The sequence below is a fragment of the Hyaena hyaena genome, unplaced genomic scaffold, assembly GCF_003009895.1.
Source record: "Hyaena hyaena isolate Hyena2069 unplaced genomic scaffold, ASM300989v1 scaffold_154, whole genome shotgun sequence".
NCBI classification, from domain to species: Eukaryota; Metazoa; Chordata; class Mammalia; order Carnivora; family Hyaenidae; genus Hyaena; species Hyaena hyaena.
In genome coordinates this window covers 2,653,797-2,673,510 of record NW_024080786.1, presented here as the reverse complement: position 1 = coordinate 2,673,510, position 19,714 = coordinate 2,653,797, and the positions used below count along the sequence as shown (strand labels likewise).

General features: G+C 38.7%; 2 protein-coding genes across 2 annotated transcripts in view; both read left to right on the top strand.

Moving 5' to 3' along the window:
• CIR1 (corepressor interacting with RBPJ, CIR1) overlaps positions 1 to 19,714 on the top strand; it is a 45,953-nt gene that overhangs the window by 24,447 nt on the left and 1,792 nt on the right. Inside the window, exons 8-9 of the mRNA XM_039239172.1 lie at positions 17,609 to 17,715; positions 19,017 to 19,102. Coding sequence (XP_039095103.1) covers positions 17,609 to 17,715; positions 19,017 to 19,102 — 193 coding nt within the window. The remainder of the gene's footprint in view (positions 1 to 17,608; positions 17,716 to 19,016; positions 19,103 to 19,714) is intronic.
• On the top strand, positions 14,589 to 14,873 carry LOC120236424 (cytochrome c oxidase subunit 7C, mitochondrial-like). The gene has a single exon (XM_039239217.1). The coding sequence runs from the start codon at positions 14,589 to 14,591 to the stop codon at positions 14,871 to 14,873; it is 285 nt and encodes a 94-aa protein (XP_039095148.1).

The following is a 19,714-nucleotide window of genomic DNA, read 5'->3' as shown; positions in this document are numbered from 1 at the left end:
TATTGACCCATTTACTTACTGGTGGACATCTTGGTTGCTTCCAAGTTTGGGCAGTTAGGAATAAAGTTGCTGTAAACATCTTGTGCTGATTTTTGTGTGGTCATAAATTTTCAACTCCTTTGGGTAAACACCAAGAAGAATGATTGCTAGATAGCGTGCTAAGAATAGATTTAGTTACATAAGAAACGCACTAACTCTTCTAAAGTAGCTGTACCATTTTACATTCCCATCAGCAGTGAATGAAAGTTCCAGTTATCCATATCCTCGCCAGCATTTGGCATTGTCATTGTCATGAATTTTGGCTATTATAGTATCTGTGCAGTAGTATCTTGTTGTATTTTGCATTTCCCTGATGACATATAATGCAGCACATCTTTTCATAAACTTATTTGCCATCTGTGTATCTTGTTGAGGTATCTATTAAGGACTTTGGCCCATTTTTTTTTTTTTTTAATTTTTTTTTTTTTTAATGTTTTATTTATTTCTAGGAGAGAGAGAGAGAGAGACAGCGTGAGCAGGGGAGGGTCAGAGAGAGAGGGAGTCANCAGACTGAAACAGGCTCCAGGCTCTGAGCTGGCAGTCAGCACAGAGCCCGACGCGGGGCTCGAACCCACGAACCGCGAGATCATGACCTAAGCGAAAGTCGGACGCTTAACCGACTAAGCCACCCAGGCGCCCCCAGACTTTGGCCCATTTTTTAAAATAAGTTGGTTGTTCTTAGTGCTTAGTTTTAAGCATTCTTTGTATATTTTGGATAATAGTCCTTTACTAGATGTGTCTTTGGCAAATACTTTTTCCCCAGTCTGTTGCTTGCCTTTTTTTTTTTTTTGTAATGTTTTATTTATTTTTTTTAATGTTTATTTTTGAGAGAGAGAGAAACAGAGCACGGGCAGGGGAGGGGCAAAGAGAGAGGGAGTCACGGAATCTGAAGCAGGCTCCAGTCTGAGCTGTCAGCATAGTGCCTGACATGCAGCTCGAACTCACAAATCATGAGATCATGACCTGAGCCAAACTTTGGACACTTAACCAACTGAGCCACCCAGGTGCCCCTAATGTTTTATTTATTTTTGAAGGAGAGAAACAGAGCCTGAGTGGGGAGGAGCAGATGGAGAGGAAGACACAGAATCCAAAGCAGGCTCCAGGTTCTGAACGGTCAGTACAGAGCCAGATGTAGGGCTCAAACCTACTAACCATGAGATCATGACCTGAGCCTAAGTTGGATGCTTAACCAACTGAGCCACCCAGGCGCCCCTTCTTTTTCTTGATCAAGTAGTTTTTTAAAAGGTTTATTGAAAATTTACATACCATACAGATCACCTCTTTAAAGTGTACAATTCAATGGCTTTGAATTTGCATATTTACAAAAGTTTTACATCCATCACTGTAGTTACATTGAGAACATTGTCATAACCCTCAAGGGAAACCCCTCGCCCCTCACTCTAGCTCCTAGTCCCCCAAGCCCTAGGCAGCCACTAATCTACTTTCTACTTTTTTTGTAGATTGCCTATTCTTGACATTTCATATAAATGAAGTCATACAGTATGTAATAAAGAAGGTAGATTTAACATCATTCTCTTTGCCTTTAAATTTCACACTTACAGGCCCCTGGGTGGCTCAGTTGGTTAAGCGTCCGACTCTTGATTGCCGCTCAGGTCATGATTTCCTGGTCATGAGATTGAGCTGTGTTCCCACTCATACACTCTCTCTCTCTCTCTCAAAAATAAGTAAATAAACGAATTGACTAATTTCATACTTAATTAAAATTGCCTTTCTTCCCCCCACCCCAAACACTTAACGTCTAGGGTCCTCTTCCCACAGAGTCTAGGCATAACACCTTCCTTACACATTACTTATCCAGGGAAGCTCCCCTAAGCCAGAGGTTTTATCAGGGTTTAATTATATGGTCATGATTAAATGATTCATTGATCATATAGTTGAACTCTGGAGTTCCTCTCCTTTCTCCAGAGGTCAAGCTAATATCATGTGGCTCAGAGCCCCAACCCTCTAATCACATGCTGGGTCCTGATGTGACCAGCCCCCTCCTGACTCGTCTCCTTAGCATAACCTATCTAGGGCCTCACCATGAGTCACCTGAGTGATGTAAGCTATCAAAGCCCATTGTAAATAACAGACTCTCCTATCACTCAAATTTCAAGGATGTAGAGGCTCCCTCCCAGGAACTGGGGACAAAGTCCAACCAAGTTCTCTATTACGCAGCAGTTGGATTCTTATTTTCATTTAGTTCAAACTATTTTAAAATTTCTGTTGAGACTTCTCCAATGCATGTGTTATTTAGAAGTGTGTTGTTTAATCTCCAAATACTTTGGGACTTCCTGACTCTTTTCTTTATTGATTTCTTTTTTTTTTTAATTTTTTTTAATGTTTTATTTATTTCTAGGAGAGAGAGAGAGAGACAGCGTGAGCAGGGGAGGGTCAGAGAGAGAGGCTCCTCCTGAAACAGACTCTGAAACAGGCTCCAGGCTCTGAGCTGGCAGTCAGCACAGAGCCCAATGCGGGGCTCAAACCCACGAACCGCGAGATCATGACCTAAGCGAAAGTCGGACACTTAACCGACTAAGCCACCCAGGCGCCCCTTTTCTTTATTGATTTCTAGTTTAATTCCATTTTGGCCTGAGAGCATTGTTCATATGATTTCTCTTCTGTCACATTTGTTAAGGTGTGTTTTATAGCCCAGAATGTGGTCTCTCCTGGTGATGTTCTGTATGAGCTTGAGAAGAATATATATTCTGCTGTTTAGCATACTCTATCCAATGTATACAATACATTGTATACAATACAATGTATACAAAACTTGGATAAAGTATTGTATACATATCAACTATCCAGTTGATTGATAGTGCTGTTTAATTCAACTATATCATGTTGATTTTTTTCTTTTGAAAAAAGAACATTGGAACATTGAACATTGGAACATTGAAATCTCCAACTATAATAGTGGATTTGTGTATTTCTATCAGTTTTTGACTCATATTTTGATGCTCTAATGTTAGATGCATACATGTTGGGAATTGTTATATCTTGTGGAGAATGAACCCCTTTTTCATTGTCTCTTTGTCCTTGGTAAATTTCCTTGGTCTGAAACTTGATTTGTTTCAGATATATATATACATATATATACACGTATATATATATGTGTGTGTATACATATGTATCTTTGTATATCTATATCAGATACATCTATATATCTTTCTCTATATCAGATACATATATATATATATCTTTCTCCATTACTTTAATCTGTGTCTTTGTTTAAAGATTTCTTTTTATTTTTTTTTATTCATTTTTAATGTCTATTTTTGAGAGAGAAGAACATGAGCAGGGAAGGGAAGGAGAGAAAGGGTGACACAGAATCTGAAGCAGGCCCCCAGCTCAGAGCCTGATGCGGGGCTTGAGCTCACAAATGGTGAGATCATGACCTGAGCTGAAGTTGGACGCTTAAGAGTCTCATGCTCCATTGACTGAGCCAGCCAAGTGCCCCTGTGTCTTGATATTTAAAGTGGATATGTTGAGGTGCCTGGCTGGCTCAGGTCAGGAGAGCATGCAACTCTTAATCTTGGGGTCATGAGTTCAAGCCCCACATTGGGTATAGAAATTACTTTTAAGAAATTAGGGAGAAAAACAACAGTAGGTTAGTTGTAGACAACATATAATTGAGTTATACATATACAATAATATATCTTCTTGACATAATTTGGATTAAGATCTATTATATTTATAATTGTTATCTATTTGCTGCCCTTGTTCTTTTTTTTTTTTTGCCTTCTGCTTTTTCTCCTTTCAATTGAGCCTTTTATATGATTCCATTTTCTCTCAGCATATCAGTTGTACTTCTTTTTTATTTTAGTGGTTGCCTTAGAATTTGCAATGTGCACTTACAACTAATTTAAGTCCACTTTCAAATAGCACTGTACCAGTTCACAAGTAGTACCAGTACTTTACAGCAGAATAAACGAACTCCTATAAAGTAGTACCAAGTACTTTATAACAGAATAAACAGCCAGACTAGGCGTGACTGGGCATGGTCCGTTATATAACACTCCTATTATATATAACAACAGTTCCTTTTCTCTGTCCCTTTTAACATTGCTGTCATACATTTACTCATAAACTATAATTATCCAGTATGTCCTTGCTATTATTGCAAGCAAGGTGTTATCCGTTAGGAGCACCTGGGTGGCTTAGTCACATAAGTGTTCGACTCTTGATTTCAGCTCAGGTCATGATTTTATGGTTTGTGAGATTGAATTCCACATCGGGCTCTGTGCTAACAGCACAGTGGAGCCTGCTTGGGATTCTCCCTCTCCTCCCACCTCTCTCTCTCTGCCCCTCCCCCACTCATGCACATGTTCTCTCTCTCAAATAAACTAAAAAAAAAGATTCTTTTTCTTAAATTTTTTTAATGTTTATTTCTGAGGGAGAGAGAGACAGAGAGTGAATGGGAGACACAGAATCTGAATAAGGCTCCAGGCTCTGAGCTGTGAGCACAGAAATATTTTATCTTTCATTTATTACTTTTCAAATGCTCTGTCTTTGTGTAGATCCACATCTCTGATCTGTGCCATTATCCTTCTCTCTGAAGTACTTCTTTTAATCTTTCTCTCAAGGTGGAGAGAAGGAGATTCAGAGAGAAACAAATTCTTCGATTTTTGTTTGTCTAAGAAAGCCTTTATTTCTCCTTCACTTTTGAAGGACAGTTGCTCTAGATACAGAATTTAACATTGGTAGGATTATCTTTCAGCACTTTATATATTTCACTGCACTCCCCTGTTGCTTGCATGGTTTTCTAAGTATGATATAATTCATCTTTGTTCCTAAGTAGGTAAGGGTTTTCCCCCTCTCTGGCATCTTTCAAGATTTTCTTTTTGTCTTTGGTTTTTCTGAAGCTTGAGTATGATATACCTAGGTATAGGGGTTTTTTTATATTTACTATGCTTGATGATCTCTGAGCTTTCTAAATCTGTGGTTTGCTATTATTAGTTCTGGGAGCTCTCTTCCATTATTCAGATGTTTCTTCTGTTCTTTTCTCTCTCCTCTCCCTTCTGCTTCTGGTGTTTTGGTTGTGCATATGTTGCACCTTTTATAGTTGTCCCACAGTTTTTTAACAGTCTTGTTTTCTGTTTTTCATTGTCTTTGCCTTTGCTTTCTGTTTGGGAAGTTCCTATTGACATATCTTAAAGCTCACTGATTCTGTCTTCAAGCATGTCCAATCTGCTGAGGAGCTCGTCAGAGGCATTCTTCATTTCTGTTAGTGTTTTTTTTTTATTTCTAGCATTTCCTTAAAGTAAGATCTGTGTCCAGAGTGAGGCTTGAACTCATGACCCTGAGATCAAGACTCCTCCAACCAACTGAGCCAGTCAGGTCAGGCCCCTAAGTCTCATTCTTTTAGTTAGCATGTATGATCCTGAGCTGTAACCTTCACAAGTGCTTCTCAGCTTTTTTTCTCCACTTTCCCCCCTCTTTTTCCCCATGTAGGTTATGTTTTGGTAAAATAGTTTCCCCTGAGGGTAAGCATGTGTTCAGGACAACAAATGCTGTGGACATATTTCAAAATGGTTATTTTTACCTTTATAATTGTTGGAAGGTAAGTATAAGGAGATTGTTCTTTGATAGTCACAGTGAGAATCCACTGCAGCTCCAGGAAGTAAAACTCATGAAAGTGTGGGGGCCCTATGCAGGTTGGGCCCCCAGGAGTTTTTGGTTCTCAAGCTAGTCCTTGCTTAGTCTCCAACAATAGTATATTACCCTTTTAAGGATTCCTAGTAGTTCCTGACTCCATTGGTTTCTGGCCCCTTTAAACTGGGATTCTCTGTACCGCCTGTCTCTCCTGTTTTGGGGATAGTGTCTTACCCTGTGGCCTCAATTCTTTAATACTTCTAAGAAGATTGGTTGATGTTCAATTTTTCCAGCTTTTTGTTGTCATAAGGATGGGAGGACTTTCAATCTTTTTTTAAAAATGTTTTTTTATTTATTTCTGAGAGAGAGAGAGAGAGCGTGAGCAGGGGAGGGTCAGAGAGAGAGGGAGACACAGAATCTGAAACAGGCTCCAGGCTCTGATCTAGCTGTCAGCACAGAGCCTGATGTGGTTCTCGAACCCATGAACCGTGAGATCATGACCTGAGCTGAAGTCGGATGCTCAACCAACTGAGACACCCAGGCACCTCCCATTCAAGCTTTTTATGTATTAGATGAAAATCCAAAAGTTGTAAAGGCAACATAAAAGTGAATAAACATTGAGTCCAAATTTGTTAACATTAGTTTCATATTGTACAAATTATTTAGTACAGTTTTGGTTTTTTTAGGCTTCAGTTGCTATAAAGTTATATTGCCATTTTTTTTTTTAAATATTTTATTTATTTCTAGGAGAGAGAGAGAGACAGCATGAGCAGGGGAGGGTCAGAGAGAGAGGGAGTCACAGACTCTGAAACAGGCTCCAGGCTCTGAGCTGGCAGTCAGCACAGAGCCCGACGCGGGGCTCGAACCCACGAACCGTGAGATTATGACCTGAGCCAAAGTCTGTCACTTAACCAACTGAGCCACCCAGGCGCCCCTTCAAGCTTTTTTTAAATTTTTTTTTTTAATGTTTTATTTATTTCTGAGAGAGAGAGACAGCATGAGCAGGGGAGGGTCAGAGAGAGAGGGAGTCACAGACTCTGAAACAGGCTCCAGGCTCTGAGCTGGCAGTCAGCACAGAGCCCGACGCGGGGCTCGAACCCACGAACCGCGAGATCATGACCTGGGCGAAAGTCGGACGCTCAACCGACTAAGCCACCTGGGCGCCCCTATATTGCCATTTTTTAACTTAGATATAATTTTTAAAGTATTTGCAATGGACTCCATAAAATGGCAAATTTCACATTTTTAATAAAAGTAAATTTCAAATTCAAAAGGATTTCACTGGATAGTTTTCTTTTATCTTTGTAATGCGTAAGTCTGAGAACCAGCCACACCACAAATGGCTAAAATGATGTTAGATATTTAATGTTTCCCATGTCTGTATACACTCTTGTTTTTTTTTAATTTAAGATTTATTATTTTTGAGACAGAGAGACAGAGAGCAAGAGAGGAGGGGCAGAGAGAGAGGGAGACACAGAATCGGAAGCAGGCTCCAGGCTCTGAGGTGCTGGCACAGAGGCCGATGTGGGGCTCAAACCCACAGATCATGAGATCATGACCTGAACTAAAGTCGGCCGCCTAACCAACTGAGCCACCCAGGTGTGCCTCTATCCACTCTTGTGTACACCATAGCTTTTAATGTGTTTGAATAATATGAAAATGAAGAAATAGCTTAAATTGAGGAAAGTATTATTTTACACTTATTGCAAAGGTTTGCTTGCCTATGATTGCTCTTTTCCTTACCTAATTTTCCCTTACTCTTAGTTTAATTTTCTGGACAAATGCTACACTAAGCAGTAGCACTGATGGAAGTTTTGTGCAACACAGCTTCACGTGCTGCTCCTCCATCTTTTAATCAGGCTTTTATGTTGTAAACATTTTGTCGCTTGAGAACATGTATGGGAAATGTAACTAAACCATTGTCTGATATTAGCTTTGCTAGAAAGACATCTAGGAGCATTCTAGAGGGACTTCCCATAGAAAGAAAGATGATAAACTCAGTTGCCCATCTGGCAAATCTCCCTGAATCTGTTGCGGGGTTCCCTTAACAACTCCTTGAAGAAGTTGAATCCTACCAGCACAGCTACCAGGATAGACCTAACTCTGATGGCAGAATTTTTGCTCAATTTTCCAGCATAATTCTACTGCAGAAAAAGTGTTTGTGTTATCAGAATCTCATTAAAGGCAACCTCCTGGGAACACTTGGCTGGCTCAGTCAGTAGAACATGTAACTCTTGATCCCAGGGTTGTGAGTTTGAGCCCCATGTTGAATGTGGAGCTTACTTTAAAAACAAAACAAAACAAAAAAGCTAAACTCCTAAAATAGGCAGATATTAAAAATAATAAGGATTGACCTCAAAGTAAAGAAGTTATGTATCATTTTTTTCCTTTGTATAGTTGATCAGTCAGGGATGAGGGTTTTTTTGTGTGTTTGTTTGTTTTTAATGCATGTGGAAGCTAGGTAGCTGAAAACAAGTGTTGACCATTTAAAGAGCTGTAATTCAGTAAAACTTGTCAAGTCATGGTGCTTCAGAGGTCAAAACAATGCTCTTGATTAATACTTTAAATTTTGGCTATTTTAAGTGATTACCAAGGGTTATGTCATTTCTAACTATTTATAAGCACTGTTATAATTCAATGTTTAAATTTGTTGTTACGGTGGCTAGGCCTTGAAATTCCATTGCGATTAATAAAAAGTGTAATCCTGTTCTGTCAGTAAATGACTCTGCTCTGTGTTAAAGGCATGTGTGGGGCAGTGGAGGCTACACTTTTCCACAGTCTCTAAGGGGTATTAATGATTTTCAGATCACAATCATAACTCTCTTTTACATGATTCTTCCTATTAAAATCATCCCATCTCTTCAAAGTCGGCCAGCTTCAAGTAAAGGAAATTAGCTAGTGATTACCTAGAAAAGGAAAGTGAATGAAATATAATCCACGTAGTAAATATTAATTCTGCTATGCAAATCAAATTTAATGAAGTTAACAACCTTTATCGTGTTCCACTCACTTAGAATGCCCTACTTTTTACCTTTTCCTAAATTGTATTAGAATTTGAAAGTCAAACTCAGTTTCTTGTTCTTTCCTGGAAAATATAAGCTTTTCTGAATTAGGGACTGTATTTTATTTATCTTTGTGTCCCTAATGCCTTGCACAACATACATGCTTAGTAAATAATAGTTTCATGAGTGACTGAATGAAAAGGTTTTGCTAACTATTATAAACATCACTGTTTACCATCTTCTTTGAATATATCTTAAAATACAGGTTTACAACTTATTTTTTCCCTGTTCTTTGATATGAACTAATTTTCCCAAAAAGATTAGAAGCTTGAAGGCAAAAACTAAGTTCTCCATTCTCTAAGATGCTAATGAAATAAAATAATAAGCTGTCAGTAATCATACTGATTTTTAAATCACTTTCTATGTTATATACCACAGAGGAATAAGTTGAAATTCCTTATGCCAGGCTCTCTCCATAGTTAGAAAGAGATGTAATACAGAAGTGTAGTGAGAGTCTAATGTAGTCATTGAATAATTATTGTTGGCTGATTTAAAATATCATGTGTAACTTTTTTTTTTTTTTTAAATTTTTTAATGTTTTATTTATTTCTAGGAGAGAGAGAGAGACAACGTGAGCAGGGAAGGGTCAGAGAGAGAGGGAGTCACAGACTGAAACAGGCTCCAGGCTCCGAGCTGGCAGTCAGCACAGAGCCCGACGCGGGGCTCGAACCCATGAACTGCAAGATCATGACCCAAGCGAAAGTCGGACGCTTAACCGACTAAGCCACCCAGGCACCCCTTAAGTAAAACATACTGGCCGGGCCTTCAGGGTGGCTCAGTCAGTTAAACCTCTGACTCTTGATTTCATTCAGCTCAGGTCATTATCTTGAAGTTGGTGAGTTCAGGCCCCATATCGGGCACTGCGTTAACAGTACAGAGACTGCTTGGGATTCTCTCTCCCTCCCTCTCTCTTTGCCCTCCTCTACTCTTACTCTCTCTCAAAATAAATTAACTTAAGGGGCGCCTGGGTGGCTTAGTCGGTTAAGCATCCGACTTTCGCTTAGGTCATGATCTCGCGGTTCGTGGGTTCGAGCCCCGCGTCGGGCTCTGTGCTGACTGCCAGCTCAGAGCCTGGAGCCTGTTTCAGAGTCTGTTTCTCCCTCTCTCTCTGACCCTCCCCTGCTCACGCTGTCTCTATCTAGAAATAAATAAAAATATTAAAAAAATAAATAAATAAATTAACTTAAAAAAAAGTACAATGTACTGGTCATATAGAGTTTGAGTTTGACAAATGTGTACACCCATGTAACCAATATCTCTGACAAGGAAGATTCAGAGCTTGAGTATTACTTATCATAACCTAGAAAATACCCTTCTGTCCCTTACCGGTCAGCCTTCTCCATCCACAACCACTATTCTAATTTCTAATCTCACATGTTAGTTTTACCTATATGTGAATTTTATATAAGCAGAGTCATACAGTATATATTTTTTGTGTCTGACGACTTTGACTTAACATAATGTTTTTGACATTCATAGCTGAATAATGTTTAAGAGCTCTCATGTTCTCTCAGGAGCCATGTTCTTTGGTTTTTGGGGGAGGAGTTTGTTTGGTTTGCTTTTTGGTTTTTTTTTTTTGAGAGAGAGAGAGAGTGGGGGAGGGGCAAGGGAAAGAGAAAAGTGGGGAGGGAGAGAGAATCTTAAGTAGGCTCCATGCTCAGTGTGGAGCCTGATGAGGGGCTACATCCCACAACCCTGGGATCATGACCTGAGCTGAAATCAAGAGTTGGATGCTCAACCAACTGAGCTACCCAGGCATCCCCAGGAGACCATTCATATTCTTAATTAAAATGTGGTGCTGGGCCACCTGGGTGGCTCAGTCGGTTAAGCCGCCGACTTTGGCTCAGGTCATGATCTCACATTTGTGGGTTCAAACCCCTCATCAGTCTCTTCACTGACAGCTTAGAGCCTGGAGCCTGCTTTGGATTCTGTATCTCCCTGACTCTGCCCCTCCCCCTCTCATGCTATGTCTCAAAAATAAATAAAACATTTAAAAAAAAATAAAAAATAAAACGTGGTGCTAACTTCTACTACTTCATGTTCATCAGAACACAAATGATTTTTCTTAGTCCTCTGTGGACTGTGAATTCACTTTATCACTGCAAGTATTATCACTAAAATATTTGCATATAAATTAAGTTGAAGATATAATCAAATGTAAGTCATATACCTGTAACTATTGATTCTGTAACGTTAACTTTTTCATTTTTAATAAATAGTGTTCTTTGCTAGCATACAATGAGGGCACTTTTATCTTTCCTTGTTTTTATGTATTTTCCAGACACATTGACTAAATGAAATGCTTAATTTTTCCTTTACATTGTGTGTTTTAATATAGATCAAATTAGCTATCTTCAGTATGAACTTGAGCTGAGGACAATAAGAAACCCTATTGTTTCCAGCCTCCACTAAGCTGAACTGGCAGAGTGTCAGGCAAATTCCCAGTATGGAGCAGTTTTATTACAATTTGGTACAATTGGTTCTTGCATAACCTTTAGAAAATCATACATAAAACATTCTCATCTATATAAATAAAAATCACCCACACATTTTATTAATAGCTTTGTTCACTTTTTCCCCGGGACTTGTGCTGCATGTTCCTACTGTGCCCCCTTTTTCAGTCTTTTTTTTTAGATAACTTTCTGTAAGCTTTCTTAAAGGCAAAAAGGTTAGGAAATACTAGGAATCATATATATAAGATTCTTGATAATTCCCCCTAGACACAGCTCTCCCTGTCGTGTACTATAACTAGTAACTAGTGTCTCTGTGTGGCCTTTTTACCGTTAGTCACAGGGAGTGGCTTTTTTACTAGATTCAGTCAATGTAATTTCAGGAAAGAAAGACGGAAAAAAGGTGGTACTTCCATGGAAACAAGATTCATAATATATTTAATTTGTGATAATATTTGGGAGTTTATTTTAAAACACACATTTTTAAGGTTCTACCACTGTCACTATTAATACATAGTGACAGCAAAACATGCTAGGTTGAAGTCTCAGCTTTTTGTCCTTAGTCTGGTTCATTGGCCAGAAATGTGTTTTCAGGTGTCATTTTTCTAAATCCAAACAAAAGACTTTCTGTATAATCCTCCTAACTATATGGTATAAAACGCCACAATAACTTATTAATAAGCCTATAGCTCTAACTACCAACTCACAGAAAAACAAAGACCAGAAGAACATATTAAATGACATCACTATCCAGAATGTGGGATACTCTGCTGGACAAATAACCCAGTTTCTTCAACAAATGAGTAGCGGGTGGAGGTGGTGAACATTTTTTAGATTAAAAACAGTCTCAAGGTATGTGTCACTTATACCTCAATTTAAAAAGAGAGAAAGAGGGACTTCCGGCTAGCTCCCTTTGATAGAGCATGTGACTCCCAATCTCAAGGTTGTGAGTTCAAATCCCACATTGGGCATGGAGCCTATCTCTGAGTAAGTAAGTAAGTAAGTAAGTAAGTAAGTAAAATAAAAAGAAAGAGGAGGACTCCCAGGTGGCTCTGTTGCTTAAGTATGTGACTCTTGATTTTGTCTCCGGTCATGATCTCACAGTTCATGAGGTCAGGCCACACATTGGGCTCTGCACGGACAGTGTGGAGCCTGCTTGGGATTCTGTTTTCTTCCTCTGCCCCTACCCCCACTCGCACTTTTTCTCTCTCTCTCTCAAAATAAATAAACTTTATTTTTTTTAATTTTGTTTATTTTTGAGAGAGAGAGAGAGGATGAGCACAAGTGAGGAAGGGGCAGAGAGAGGGAGACAAAGTCCAAAGCAGGCTCCAGGCTCTGAGCTGTCAGCACAGAGCCCGATGCGGGACTCAAACCCACGAGCCGTGAGATCATGACCTGAGGTGAAATCGGACGCTTCACCGACTGAGCCACCCAGGTGCCCCTAAATAAATAAACTTTAAAAAAGAGTGAGAGCGAGGGGCGCCTGGGTGGGTCAGCCAGTTAAGCTTCTGACTTCGGCTCAGGTCATCATCTCACGGTTCGTGGGTTCGAGCCCCTACATCGGGCTCTGTGCTGACAGCTAGCTCAGAGCCTGGAGCCTTTTTCAGATTCTGCATCTGCCTCTTTCTGACCCTCCCTTGCTCATGCTGTCTCTCTCTCTCTCAGAAATAAATAAAACATTAAAAAAAAAAAAGCGAGAACGAGATTTAAGATATACATGAACCAGATGCAGTGTGAGGATCTTATTTGTATCCTAAGCCGGACATAACAACTGTGAAAAGGTACTCTCGAAACAGTCTGAATGTTAACTGGATATCAAATGATATTTTAAAACTGTCAGTATGGACAGGTGTAATAAAGGTGTCAGGATTTTATTTTTAAGAAATACTCCTTGGGACCCCTGGGTAGCTCAGTAGGTTAAGTGTCCGACTTCAGCTCAGGTCATGATCTCACAGTTTGTGGGTTCGAGCCCCGCGTCGGGCTCTGTGCTGACAGCGCTCAGAGTCTGGAGCCTGTTTCAGATTCTGTGTCTCCCTCTCTCTCTGACCCTCCCCTGCTCATGCTATCTCTCTCTCAAAAATAAATAAAACATTAGAAAAAAAAAAAAGAAATACTCCTTGTTTGTTAGTGATTAAATACTAAAGTGATATCTGAGATTTCATCTCTATCAAAATCTGTATCTGTCAAATACCCTACCAATAATTCTATCAAAAAAGAAACAGGAAGTTGGGGGTAATAGATAAAATAAGAATGGCAAAATATTAGTGATTGTTGAAGCTGTGTAAGGAGTACATTGGGATCATTACATTGTACTCTCTAGGTTTGAAATTTTTTACTGTATACAGTTAAAATCCACAGTGAGAAGGGAAAATTTGATCACTTAAAAAAACTTTTAAGTTTATTTTGAGAGAGGGTGTGAGCAAGTGCGGGGGAGGAGCAGAGAGAGAATCCCAAGCAGGCCCTGCACTGTCCGCACAGAGCCCAACGTGGCTCAATCTCATAAACCGTGAGTGATCACCACTTTAATAGCAAACAAAACTATATTAATTTTAGGAGTAGCAGACACTTGCAGCCAACAGTGCATCCCATAAATTATTGTGTTAAATTTGGGGAAGGAGGAAAAGGCATTTCTGATGCAGCCTTACCTCACCTACAATTCAATGCCCTGCCTTCTCCCACTGAATACCATGAAATTGTAGAGGGTAATGTTTCATTTCAAAAGGAATGAGGAACTTAGAAAGGAAGACACATCTGTTCCGTGGGAAGAGCAGACAGACCTAGTGCCAGCAGTGAGACACAAGGGTCTTTGCCTTCAGCATTCAGCTTCCTCCTGAGCCGTTGTGGGAGCCAGCTGGGACTGCTGTCTAATGGTCAAGTTGGGGATGGAGCCTTTCTCATAGCCAGAACATCTGACTTTCAATATTGCTTTCCAATAAAGTATCTATTTTACTACAGAACATTTTTTACCTCCCATTACTTTTGCTTAGTTCTATAAACATGAATGCTCTTAATGAATAGGCTAGCCCCTGTACAAACAATTTTGTACAACCTAATTGTCTTCGGGATTTTTTTTCCCCCTGTGACACTGACTTCAAGGTATTTTTCTAGTAGAAAATAGTTTAGGTCTAATCAGGACATGAAACTGAACACCATGGTCACAATCAGTATTTTGATGCTCACCTGTATCACTGCAGAGAAAGCTTGCAAAATGTAAAACCATTTTCTTCGGTGGACCTGCATTTTGAAGGTGGAACATTGGTTTTCGTGCTATGGAGGTTTGACCAGGCTGACTGAAGAGATGTAGAAAGGATCCCTCGCAAATCTACATTTTAAAACAAAAGCCTCTTCCTGAATTCTCTAGAATTTTTCAGCCTTAGCAAATTTAAGAGCAAACCAAACATTGATGAGCCCCAAATCCAACTGGAGTTTAAACCATTAAGGCATGGACACCAGGGGAAAGGTGGTGAAGAGGAAGACTTGCGGTGGTGCTGTCCTTTCTACCGCCTTGGGTGTCTGTGCCGAACTTCTGCCAGCACTGTTGGGACACAGCGCCTGGAGGTTCGCAACATCTGCAGTCCCTAGAAGCCACTACGAGGAGGGCCCACGGCCAGATTTGCCATTTTTGGTGGAAAACAAGTGGCAGTTACTAATTATGATGGCTGTATACTTTGGATCTGGATTTGCTGCACCTTTTTTTATAGTAAGACAGCAACTGCTTACAAAATAAGGATATTTTAATTAACCCATTAAACAAATTGTGAAAAGGAGTATTTTAACGGGTGCGGTCTCTTTGAAAAATTGATCAAACTCTTGAACTCAACATAATATGTCTGTAAATAAACTTACAGAGTGACTCTTTAATGCCTCTTCTCTGAGACATGGAATGTAGGAAATAATTAATACAATGCATAGAAGAGTCATTTTGCATTGGAATATATTTGTAAAATCTGTTTTTTCATCATATCTATATAATTTGTTATATCAACTAAACATTGAGTTCTCAGAGAGCTGGAGTCATTTCTATCAATTTTACTCTTCATAGCCACTGTCACAATAATAGAAAAGTATAACGATATCTTGCTAAATATATCTTAATCAAACGTGACTTGTCACATCTTCTAACCCAGAACTTTTGATGATAGGAAAAGGTTTAAGCATAAGAATATATGAATAAGACTGGATTTTGAAAAATATTACTCTAAAAGTGTTTTTAAATTATGAAGACTATATCATAAAATAATCATAAACATGTTATAGCTACTGGCAAAAATAATAATTGTTACTATTTATTGAATGCTGTTTGTCAGGTGATTCCCTAAGTATTTAGAGTCTTTAGTGTGGAAATGGATGCCAAGCATTTGTCCTACACAGAGTTCACTTGAGGATTTGGAAAAATATAAATGCTGGAAGAGTAAGGTTTGTTTCATATCTGTCAGACAGGCTAGAGACAGATCATTTTCTCCAAGTGGTTGGAAGTACTGTAATGAAAATGTAAAAAGCGTGTTTTTTAAAACTTCCTAAGATTACCCATGTTTTGGTTTTGATGAAATTAGTAACCTCTCATCATAATGGCCAAGCTCTTTGCCCCTTTACTGGAGTAGTTTTTATCCTAATCCTTAGCATGTCTGCTTTCTGAATTCATTTGACATCTCAAAAAGCTGTTAACGAGGAAATGGAGTTTTGACGCTTCAGAAAAACGCATTTTCTACTTTATAAAACTGTGTTCTACTTTCAGTTGTTCTGATAACGTGAGTAGAATGGTAAAGCCCATAGAGCTAGTAACAGATAGTAACCTACCTTTTTCCCATAAACGCTATTGACAAGTGAATGGATTTGAATTTTACGGTCTTTCGTCTTCCACGGTAACGTGTAGATGAACGTGCAAATAACTAGTAAAAGACCAACAAAACAGTGTAAGGGAAAATAGATGAAGTATTTAATCAACAAACCATTTCTGAAGTTTCACTGTCCCCCACCCTCCCTTATGAATTGCTTGTTATCAGGAACTGACTATTCTTTGTTATATTCTGGATGGATCGCCCTGCTAGTGCGCTTAAGAAAGTATAAATGATTTGGGGGTGCCTGGGTGGATCTGCTGGTTGAGCGTCAACTCTTGATTTCGGCTCAGTTCGATCCCAGTGTCGTGGGATTGAACCCCCATATTGGTCTCTGTGCTTAGTGGAACCTGTTTGGGATTCTCTCTTTCCCTCTGCCCTTCTGCCTCACTCACATGCACTCCCTCTCTCTCTCTTAAAAAAAAAAAAATGATTTAGGACAGAAACTTTAAATAGCTTCCATGAAAAGTTGTTGTTATTTGCTACCACCAAGGAAAACAAAATGAAATTGAAATATATGAAAGAAAAGAGGAGTGACATCTGGGTGGCTCAGTCGGTTAAGCGTCCGACTTCAGCTCAGGTCATGATCTCCCAGCCCACGTCGGGCTCTTGTGCTGACAGCTCAGTGCCTGGAGCCTGCTTCAGATCCTGTGTCTCCCTCTCTCTCTGCCCCTCACCCACTCACTCTCTGTCTCTGTCTCTCAAAATAAAAGACATAAAAAAATATTTTTTAATAAATAAACTTACTAAAAAAGAAAGAGGAAAGGGTCTCTCCTTTCATATGATAAATCTAATAGTGTTTAAGGGAAGGGCATAGAGGTTTTTTTAAAAAAATTACTTAATTGTATCTATCTTTAGTCCATATTTATTTTTAGCATATGCTGTGTAACCAAAAAGGAGCTTGCTTTTCAATTTGGGATTTTGCAAAAGTGGAAACAGCAGCTTGTGAAAAATACAACATATCATAAACACCTATAGTCAGCCTAAACCTGCTTGTCACCAACCCCAAACTAATAACTAGAAATTTCAAACTCTGGGTATATGTATATATGGAAGATTAACAAGTACTTCATAGTTATCTGTAGCATATGTGTATGTACATGTGTGCGCGCGAGTGTGTGTGTGTGTGTGTGTGTGTGTGTGGCGCTGGTAATTAGCAAACCACATGGCAGTGTATTCAGTATTGGTATTTGATGTGTGAGGAGGAATTTTGAATTGGAAACTAGAATAATAAATTGCTCATGTACCTTTAAAAGTATCTTTTTTAAATTGAATTCTTACTGAGAGAATAACTAGTAAAGTTTAATTGCAGTTTTTTTACCATTTTTCTTTGATTTTATACTAAAAACTGCCAAGCAGATAACATCTAAATGTATCTTTTCAGTGTGACAAAGTTACATAAGAGGAGAATCCCCTAGCACGTAAAGAAAAATGCAATTATTTTCTATTCTGAATCTCCAGACTGCTGTTTTAGAAAATCATATCTGATTATTTGCTCAGCAGAAGATTATTGAGTTGATTTAGCTGTGATTTTACTTAACAAAGCTTCAACTGCATTCCTACTGTGGAGTCCAAAAAAGATAGAGAGATATAAATGATACATTCAAACTGCGATTTTTGTGAACAGGGCCATCGATGCACCCCTCAGAGCTAATAGCGGAGATGAGAAACAGTGGGTTTGCACTGAAACGAAATGTACTGGGGAGAAACTTGACCGCAAATGATCCATCACAGGTAATGATCTTTTTATCGGTAAGCTGAAAATGTCTATAAATCTAAATGTGATTGCTTGTGAATTGCTACTTAATGTTTTCCAATATGCATATATCCATAGGAAAGCAAGATAGAGCAAAGAAGGTGCCTAAAATGTGTTTTGATTTTGATTCTTTATTATTTTCAACTAAATGAGAAATTGTTTTTAAACCTATATTTTTAATAAATGAAACTGCTCCTCTAGGTTTATGTGGATAAAATGTCTACCTGAACTGGTGCTAAGGCTGTTATTTTTTACTTCCTGCTAATTTACATTAAATCGAACCAATAGGAAGAAATAGATGGACGCAAACTCCTAAAAGTTATAGAAAATCTTTTAAGCTTCATTTTTTGAGCTGTACATAGATCCGGAAAATGGTATATTTGAAGGGTTGTGGATATTTTAATGCAAACTAATTTATTTAATGAGAAAACTGGCACCCAGAGAAGTTAAGTGATTGCCCTGGTGGCTCATGTGGCTGTCCAGAGACACAGCTGACACTAAAACCCAGACTCCCATTGGCATAACCTTGTGGTACTCTGAAAAGGAGCAGATTACTTTGCAAACACTGCAAACAGTGATGAAACACTGTTCATAGAACCTGTATCATCATATTTGTCCTGTCTGATACATTGGTATGCATTTGATAATCATATGTTTGACAGTGTACTATTGAATTTATAAAGGCTAAAATTATGAATGCTTTGACCTTCCTATAAAGTTCATGATCTTCTTGGTTTTAACATTTTAAACTCTTAAGTGTTTAAATTCTTTTTTAATATTTATTTATTTTTGAGAGAGAGACAGAGTGCGAGTGGGGAGGGGCAGAAAGGGGCTGAGCTGTCAGCACAGAGCCTGATATGGGGCTCAAACCCACAAACTGCAAGATCATGACCTGAGCTGAAGTCAGACGCTTAACCGACTGAGCCACCCAGGTGCCCCTAAACTGTTTAAGTGTTTAAGTTCGAACTCTAGAGGTGGAGAGTAGAAAGCATGCTATAAACAGTTGATCTGTGTTTCTCTATCTTCCTCTTTCTGATAAAGTTTGTTAATGCTGACCAAGCAGTGATCTTAACCTCGTGATGCATTATGATCCTCCTTGACAGAAGGCTAGAAAAAAATTTGTAATCTCTCCCCCATCCCGCCACTTCTCAATCCAGAGTGTCTTACTCATCTCTAGTATGGGTCTGACAAAGTTTCTTATTTGTAAAGGCTTTCTTTCCCGTCTGATAACGAATTTGTCTTGCAGTCTAGCAATTTAACGATCTCTTTGTCAACTCAGGAATATGTTGCAAGTGAGGGTGAAGAAGATCCAGAAGTGGAATTTTTAAAGTCACTAACAACCAAACAAAAACAGAAACTTCTCAGGTAATTAAACAGTGTATATTTAAGGGATTCAACTGTTTTTTCTTATATTTTGTCCTGTGCATCCTATCTATTGATTTATTCAGCTATCGTAATACAATTTTGTCTTTCTTTCGGTAACGTGAAAATGAGCGTAAGATTATATACTCAAAATATACCACAAAATCATTGTGCTTTTCAGAACATTTAGTTTGGAAATAGATTTGTAGGTTTTACTTTTTGTACCACATTTGTATATATCTTTGCCTACAGCTTGTTCTTATAAAATATGGGCCGTGTATTACTCTTTTTGTGATTTTTTTTTTATGAGGAATGCTGAAGAAATATTTAAAGGTGAATCTTAGTTAAACAGGCTACGTCTGGATTAAAGAGTCCAAAAAATGTTTGCTGAGTCCAATAGAGGGAGCTCATGATGTTTCAGTTAGTGGAGTTTTGAGAATGGCTGGACAGAACCCAGTGAAGACATTTTTATTTTAGAGTAACTCAAACACCAGAACAATTTACTCTTCTGAGGATGTGAAGTACTCTTTAGAAATTCAGAATGCTTTAATAGAATTGTCCTAAACAGTTGTTGAAAACCAGTATGTGATTCTTTTATGTAAGAAAAAAAGAATA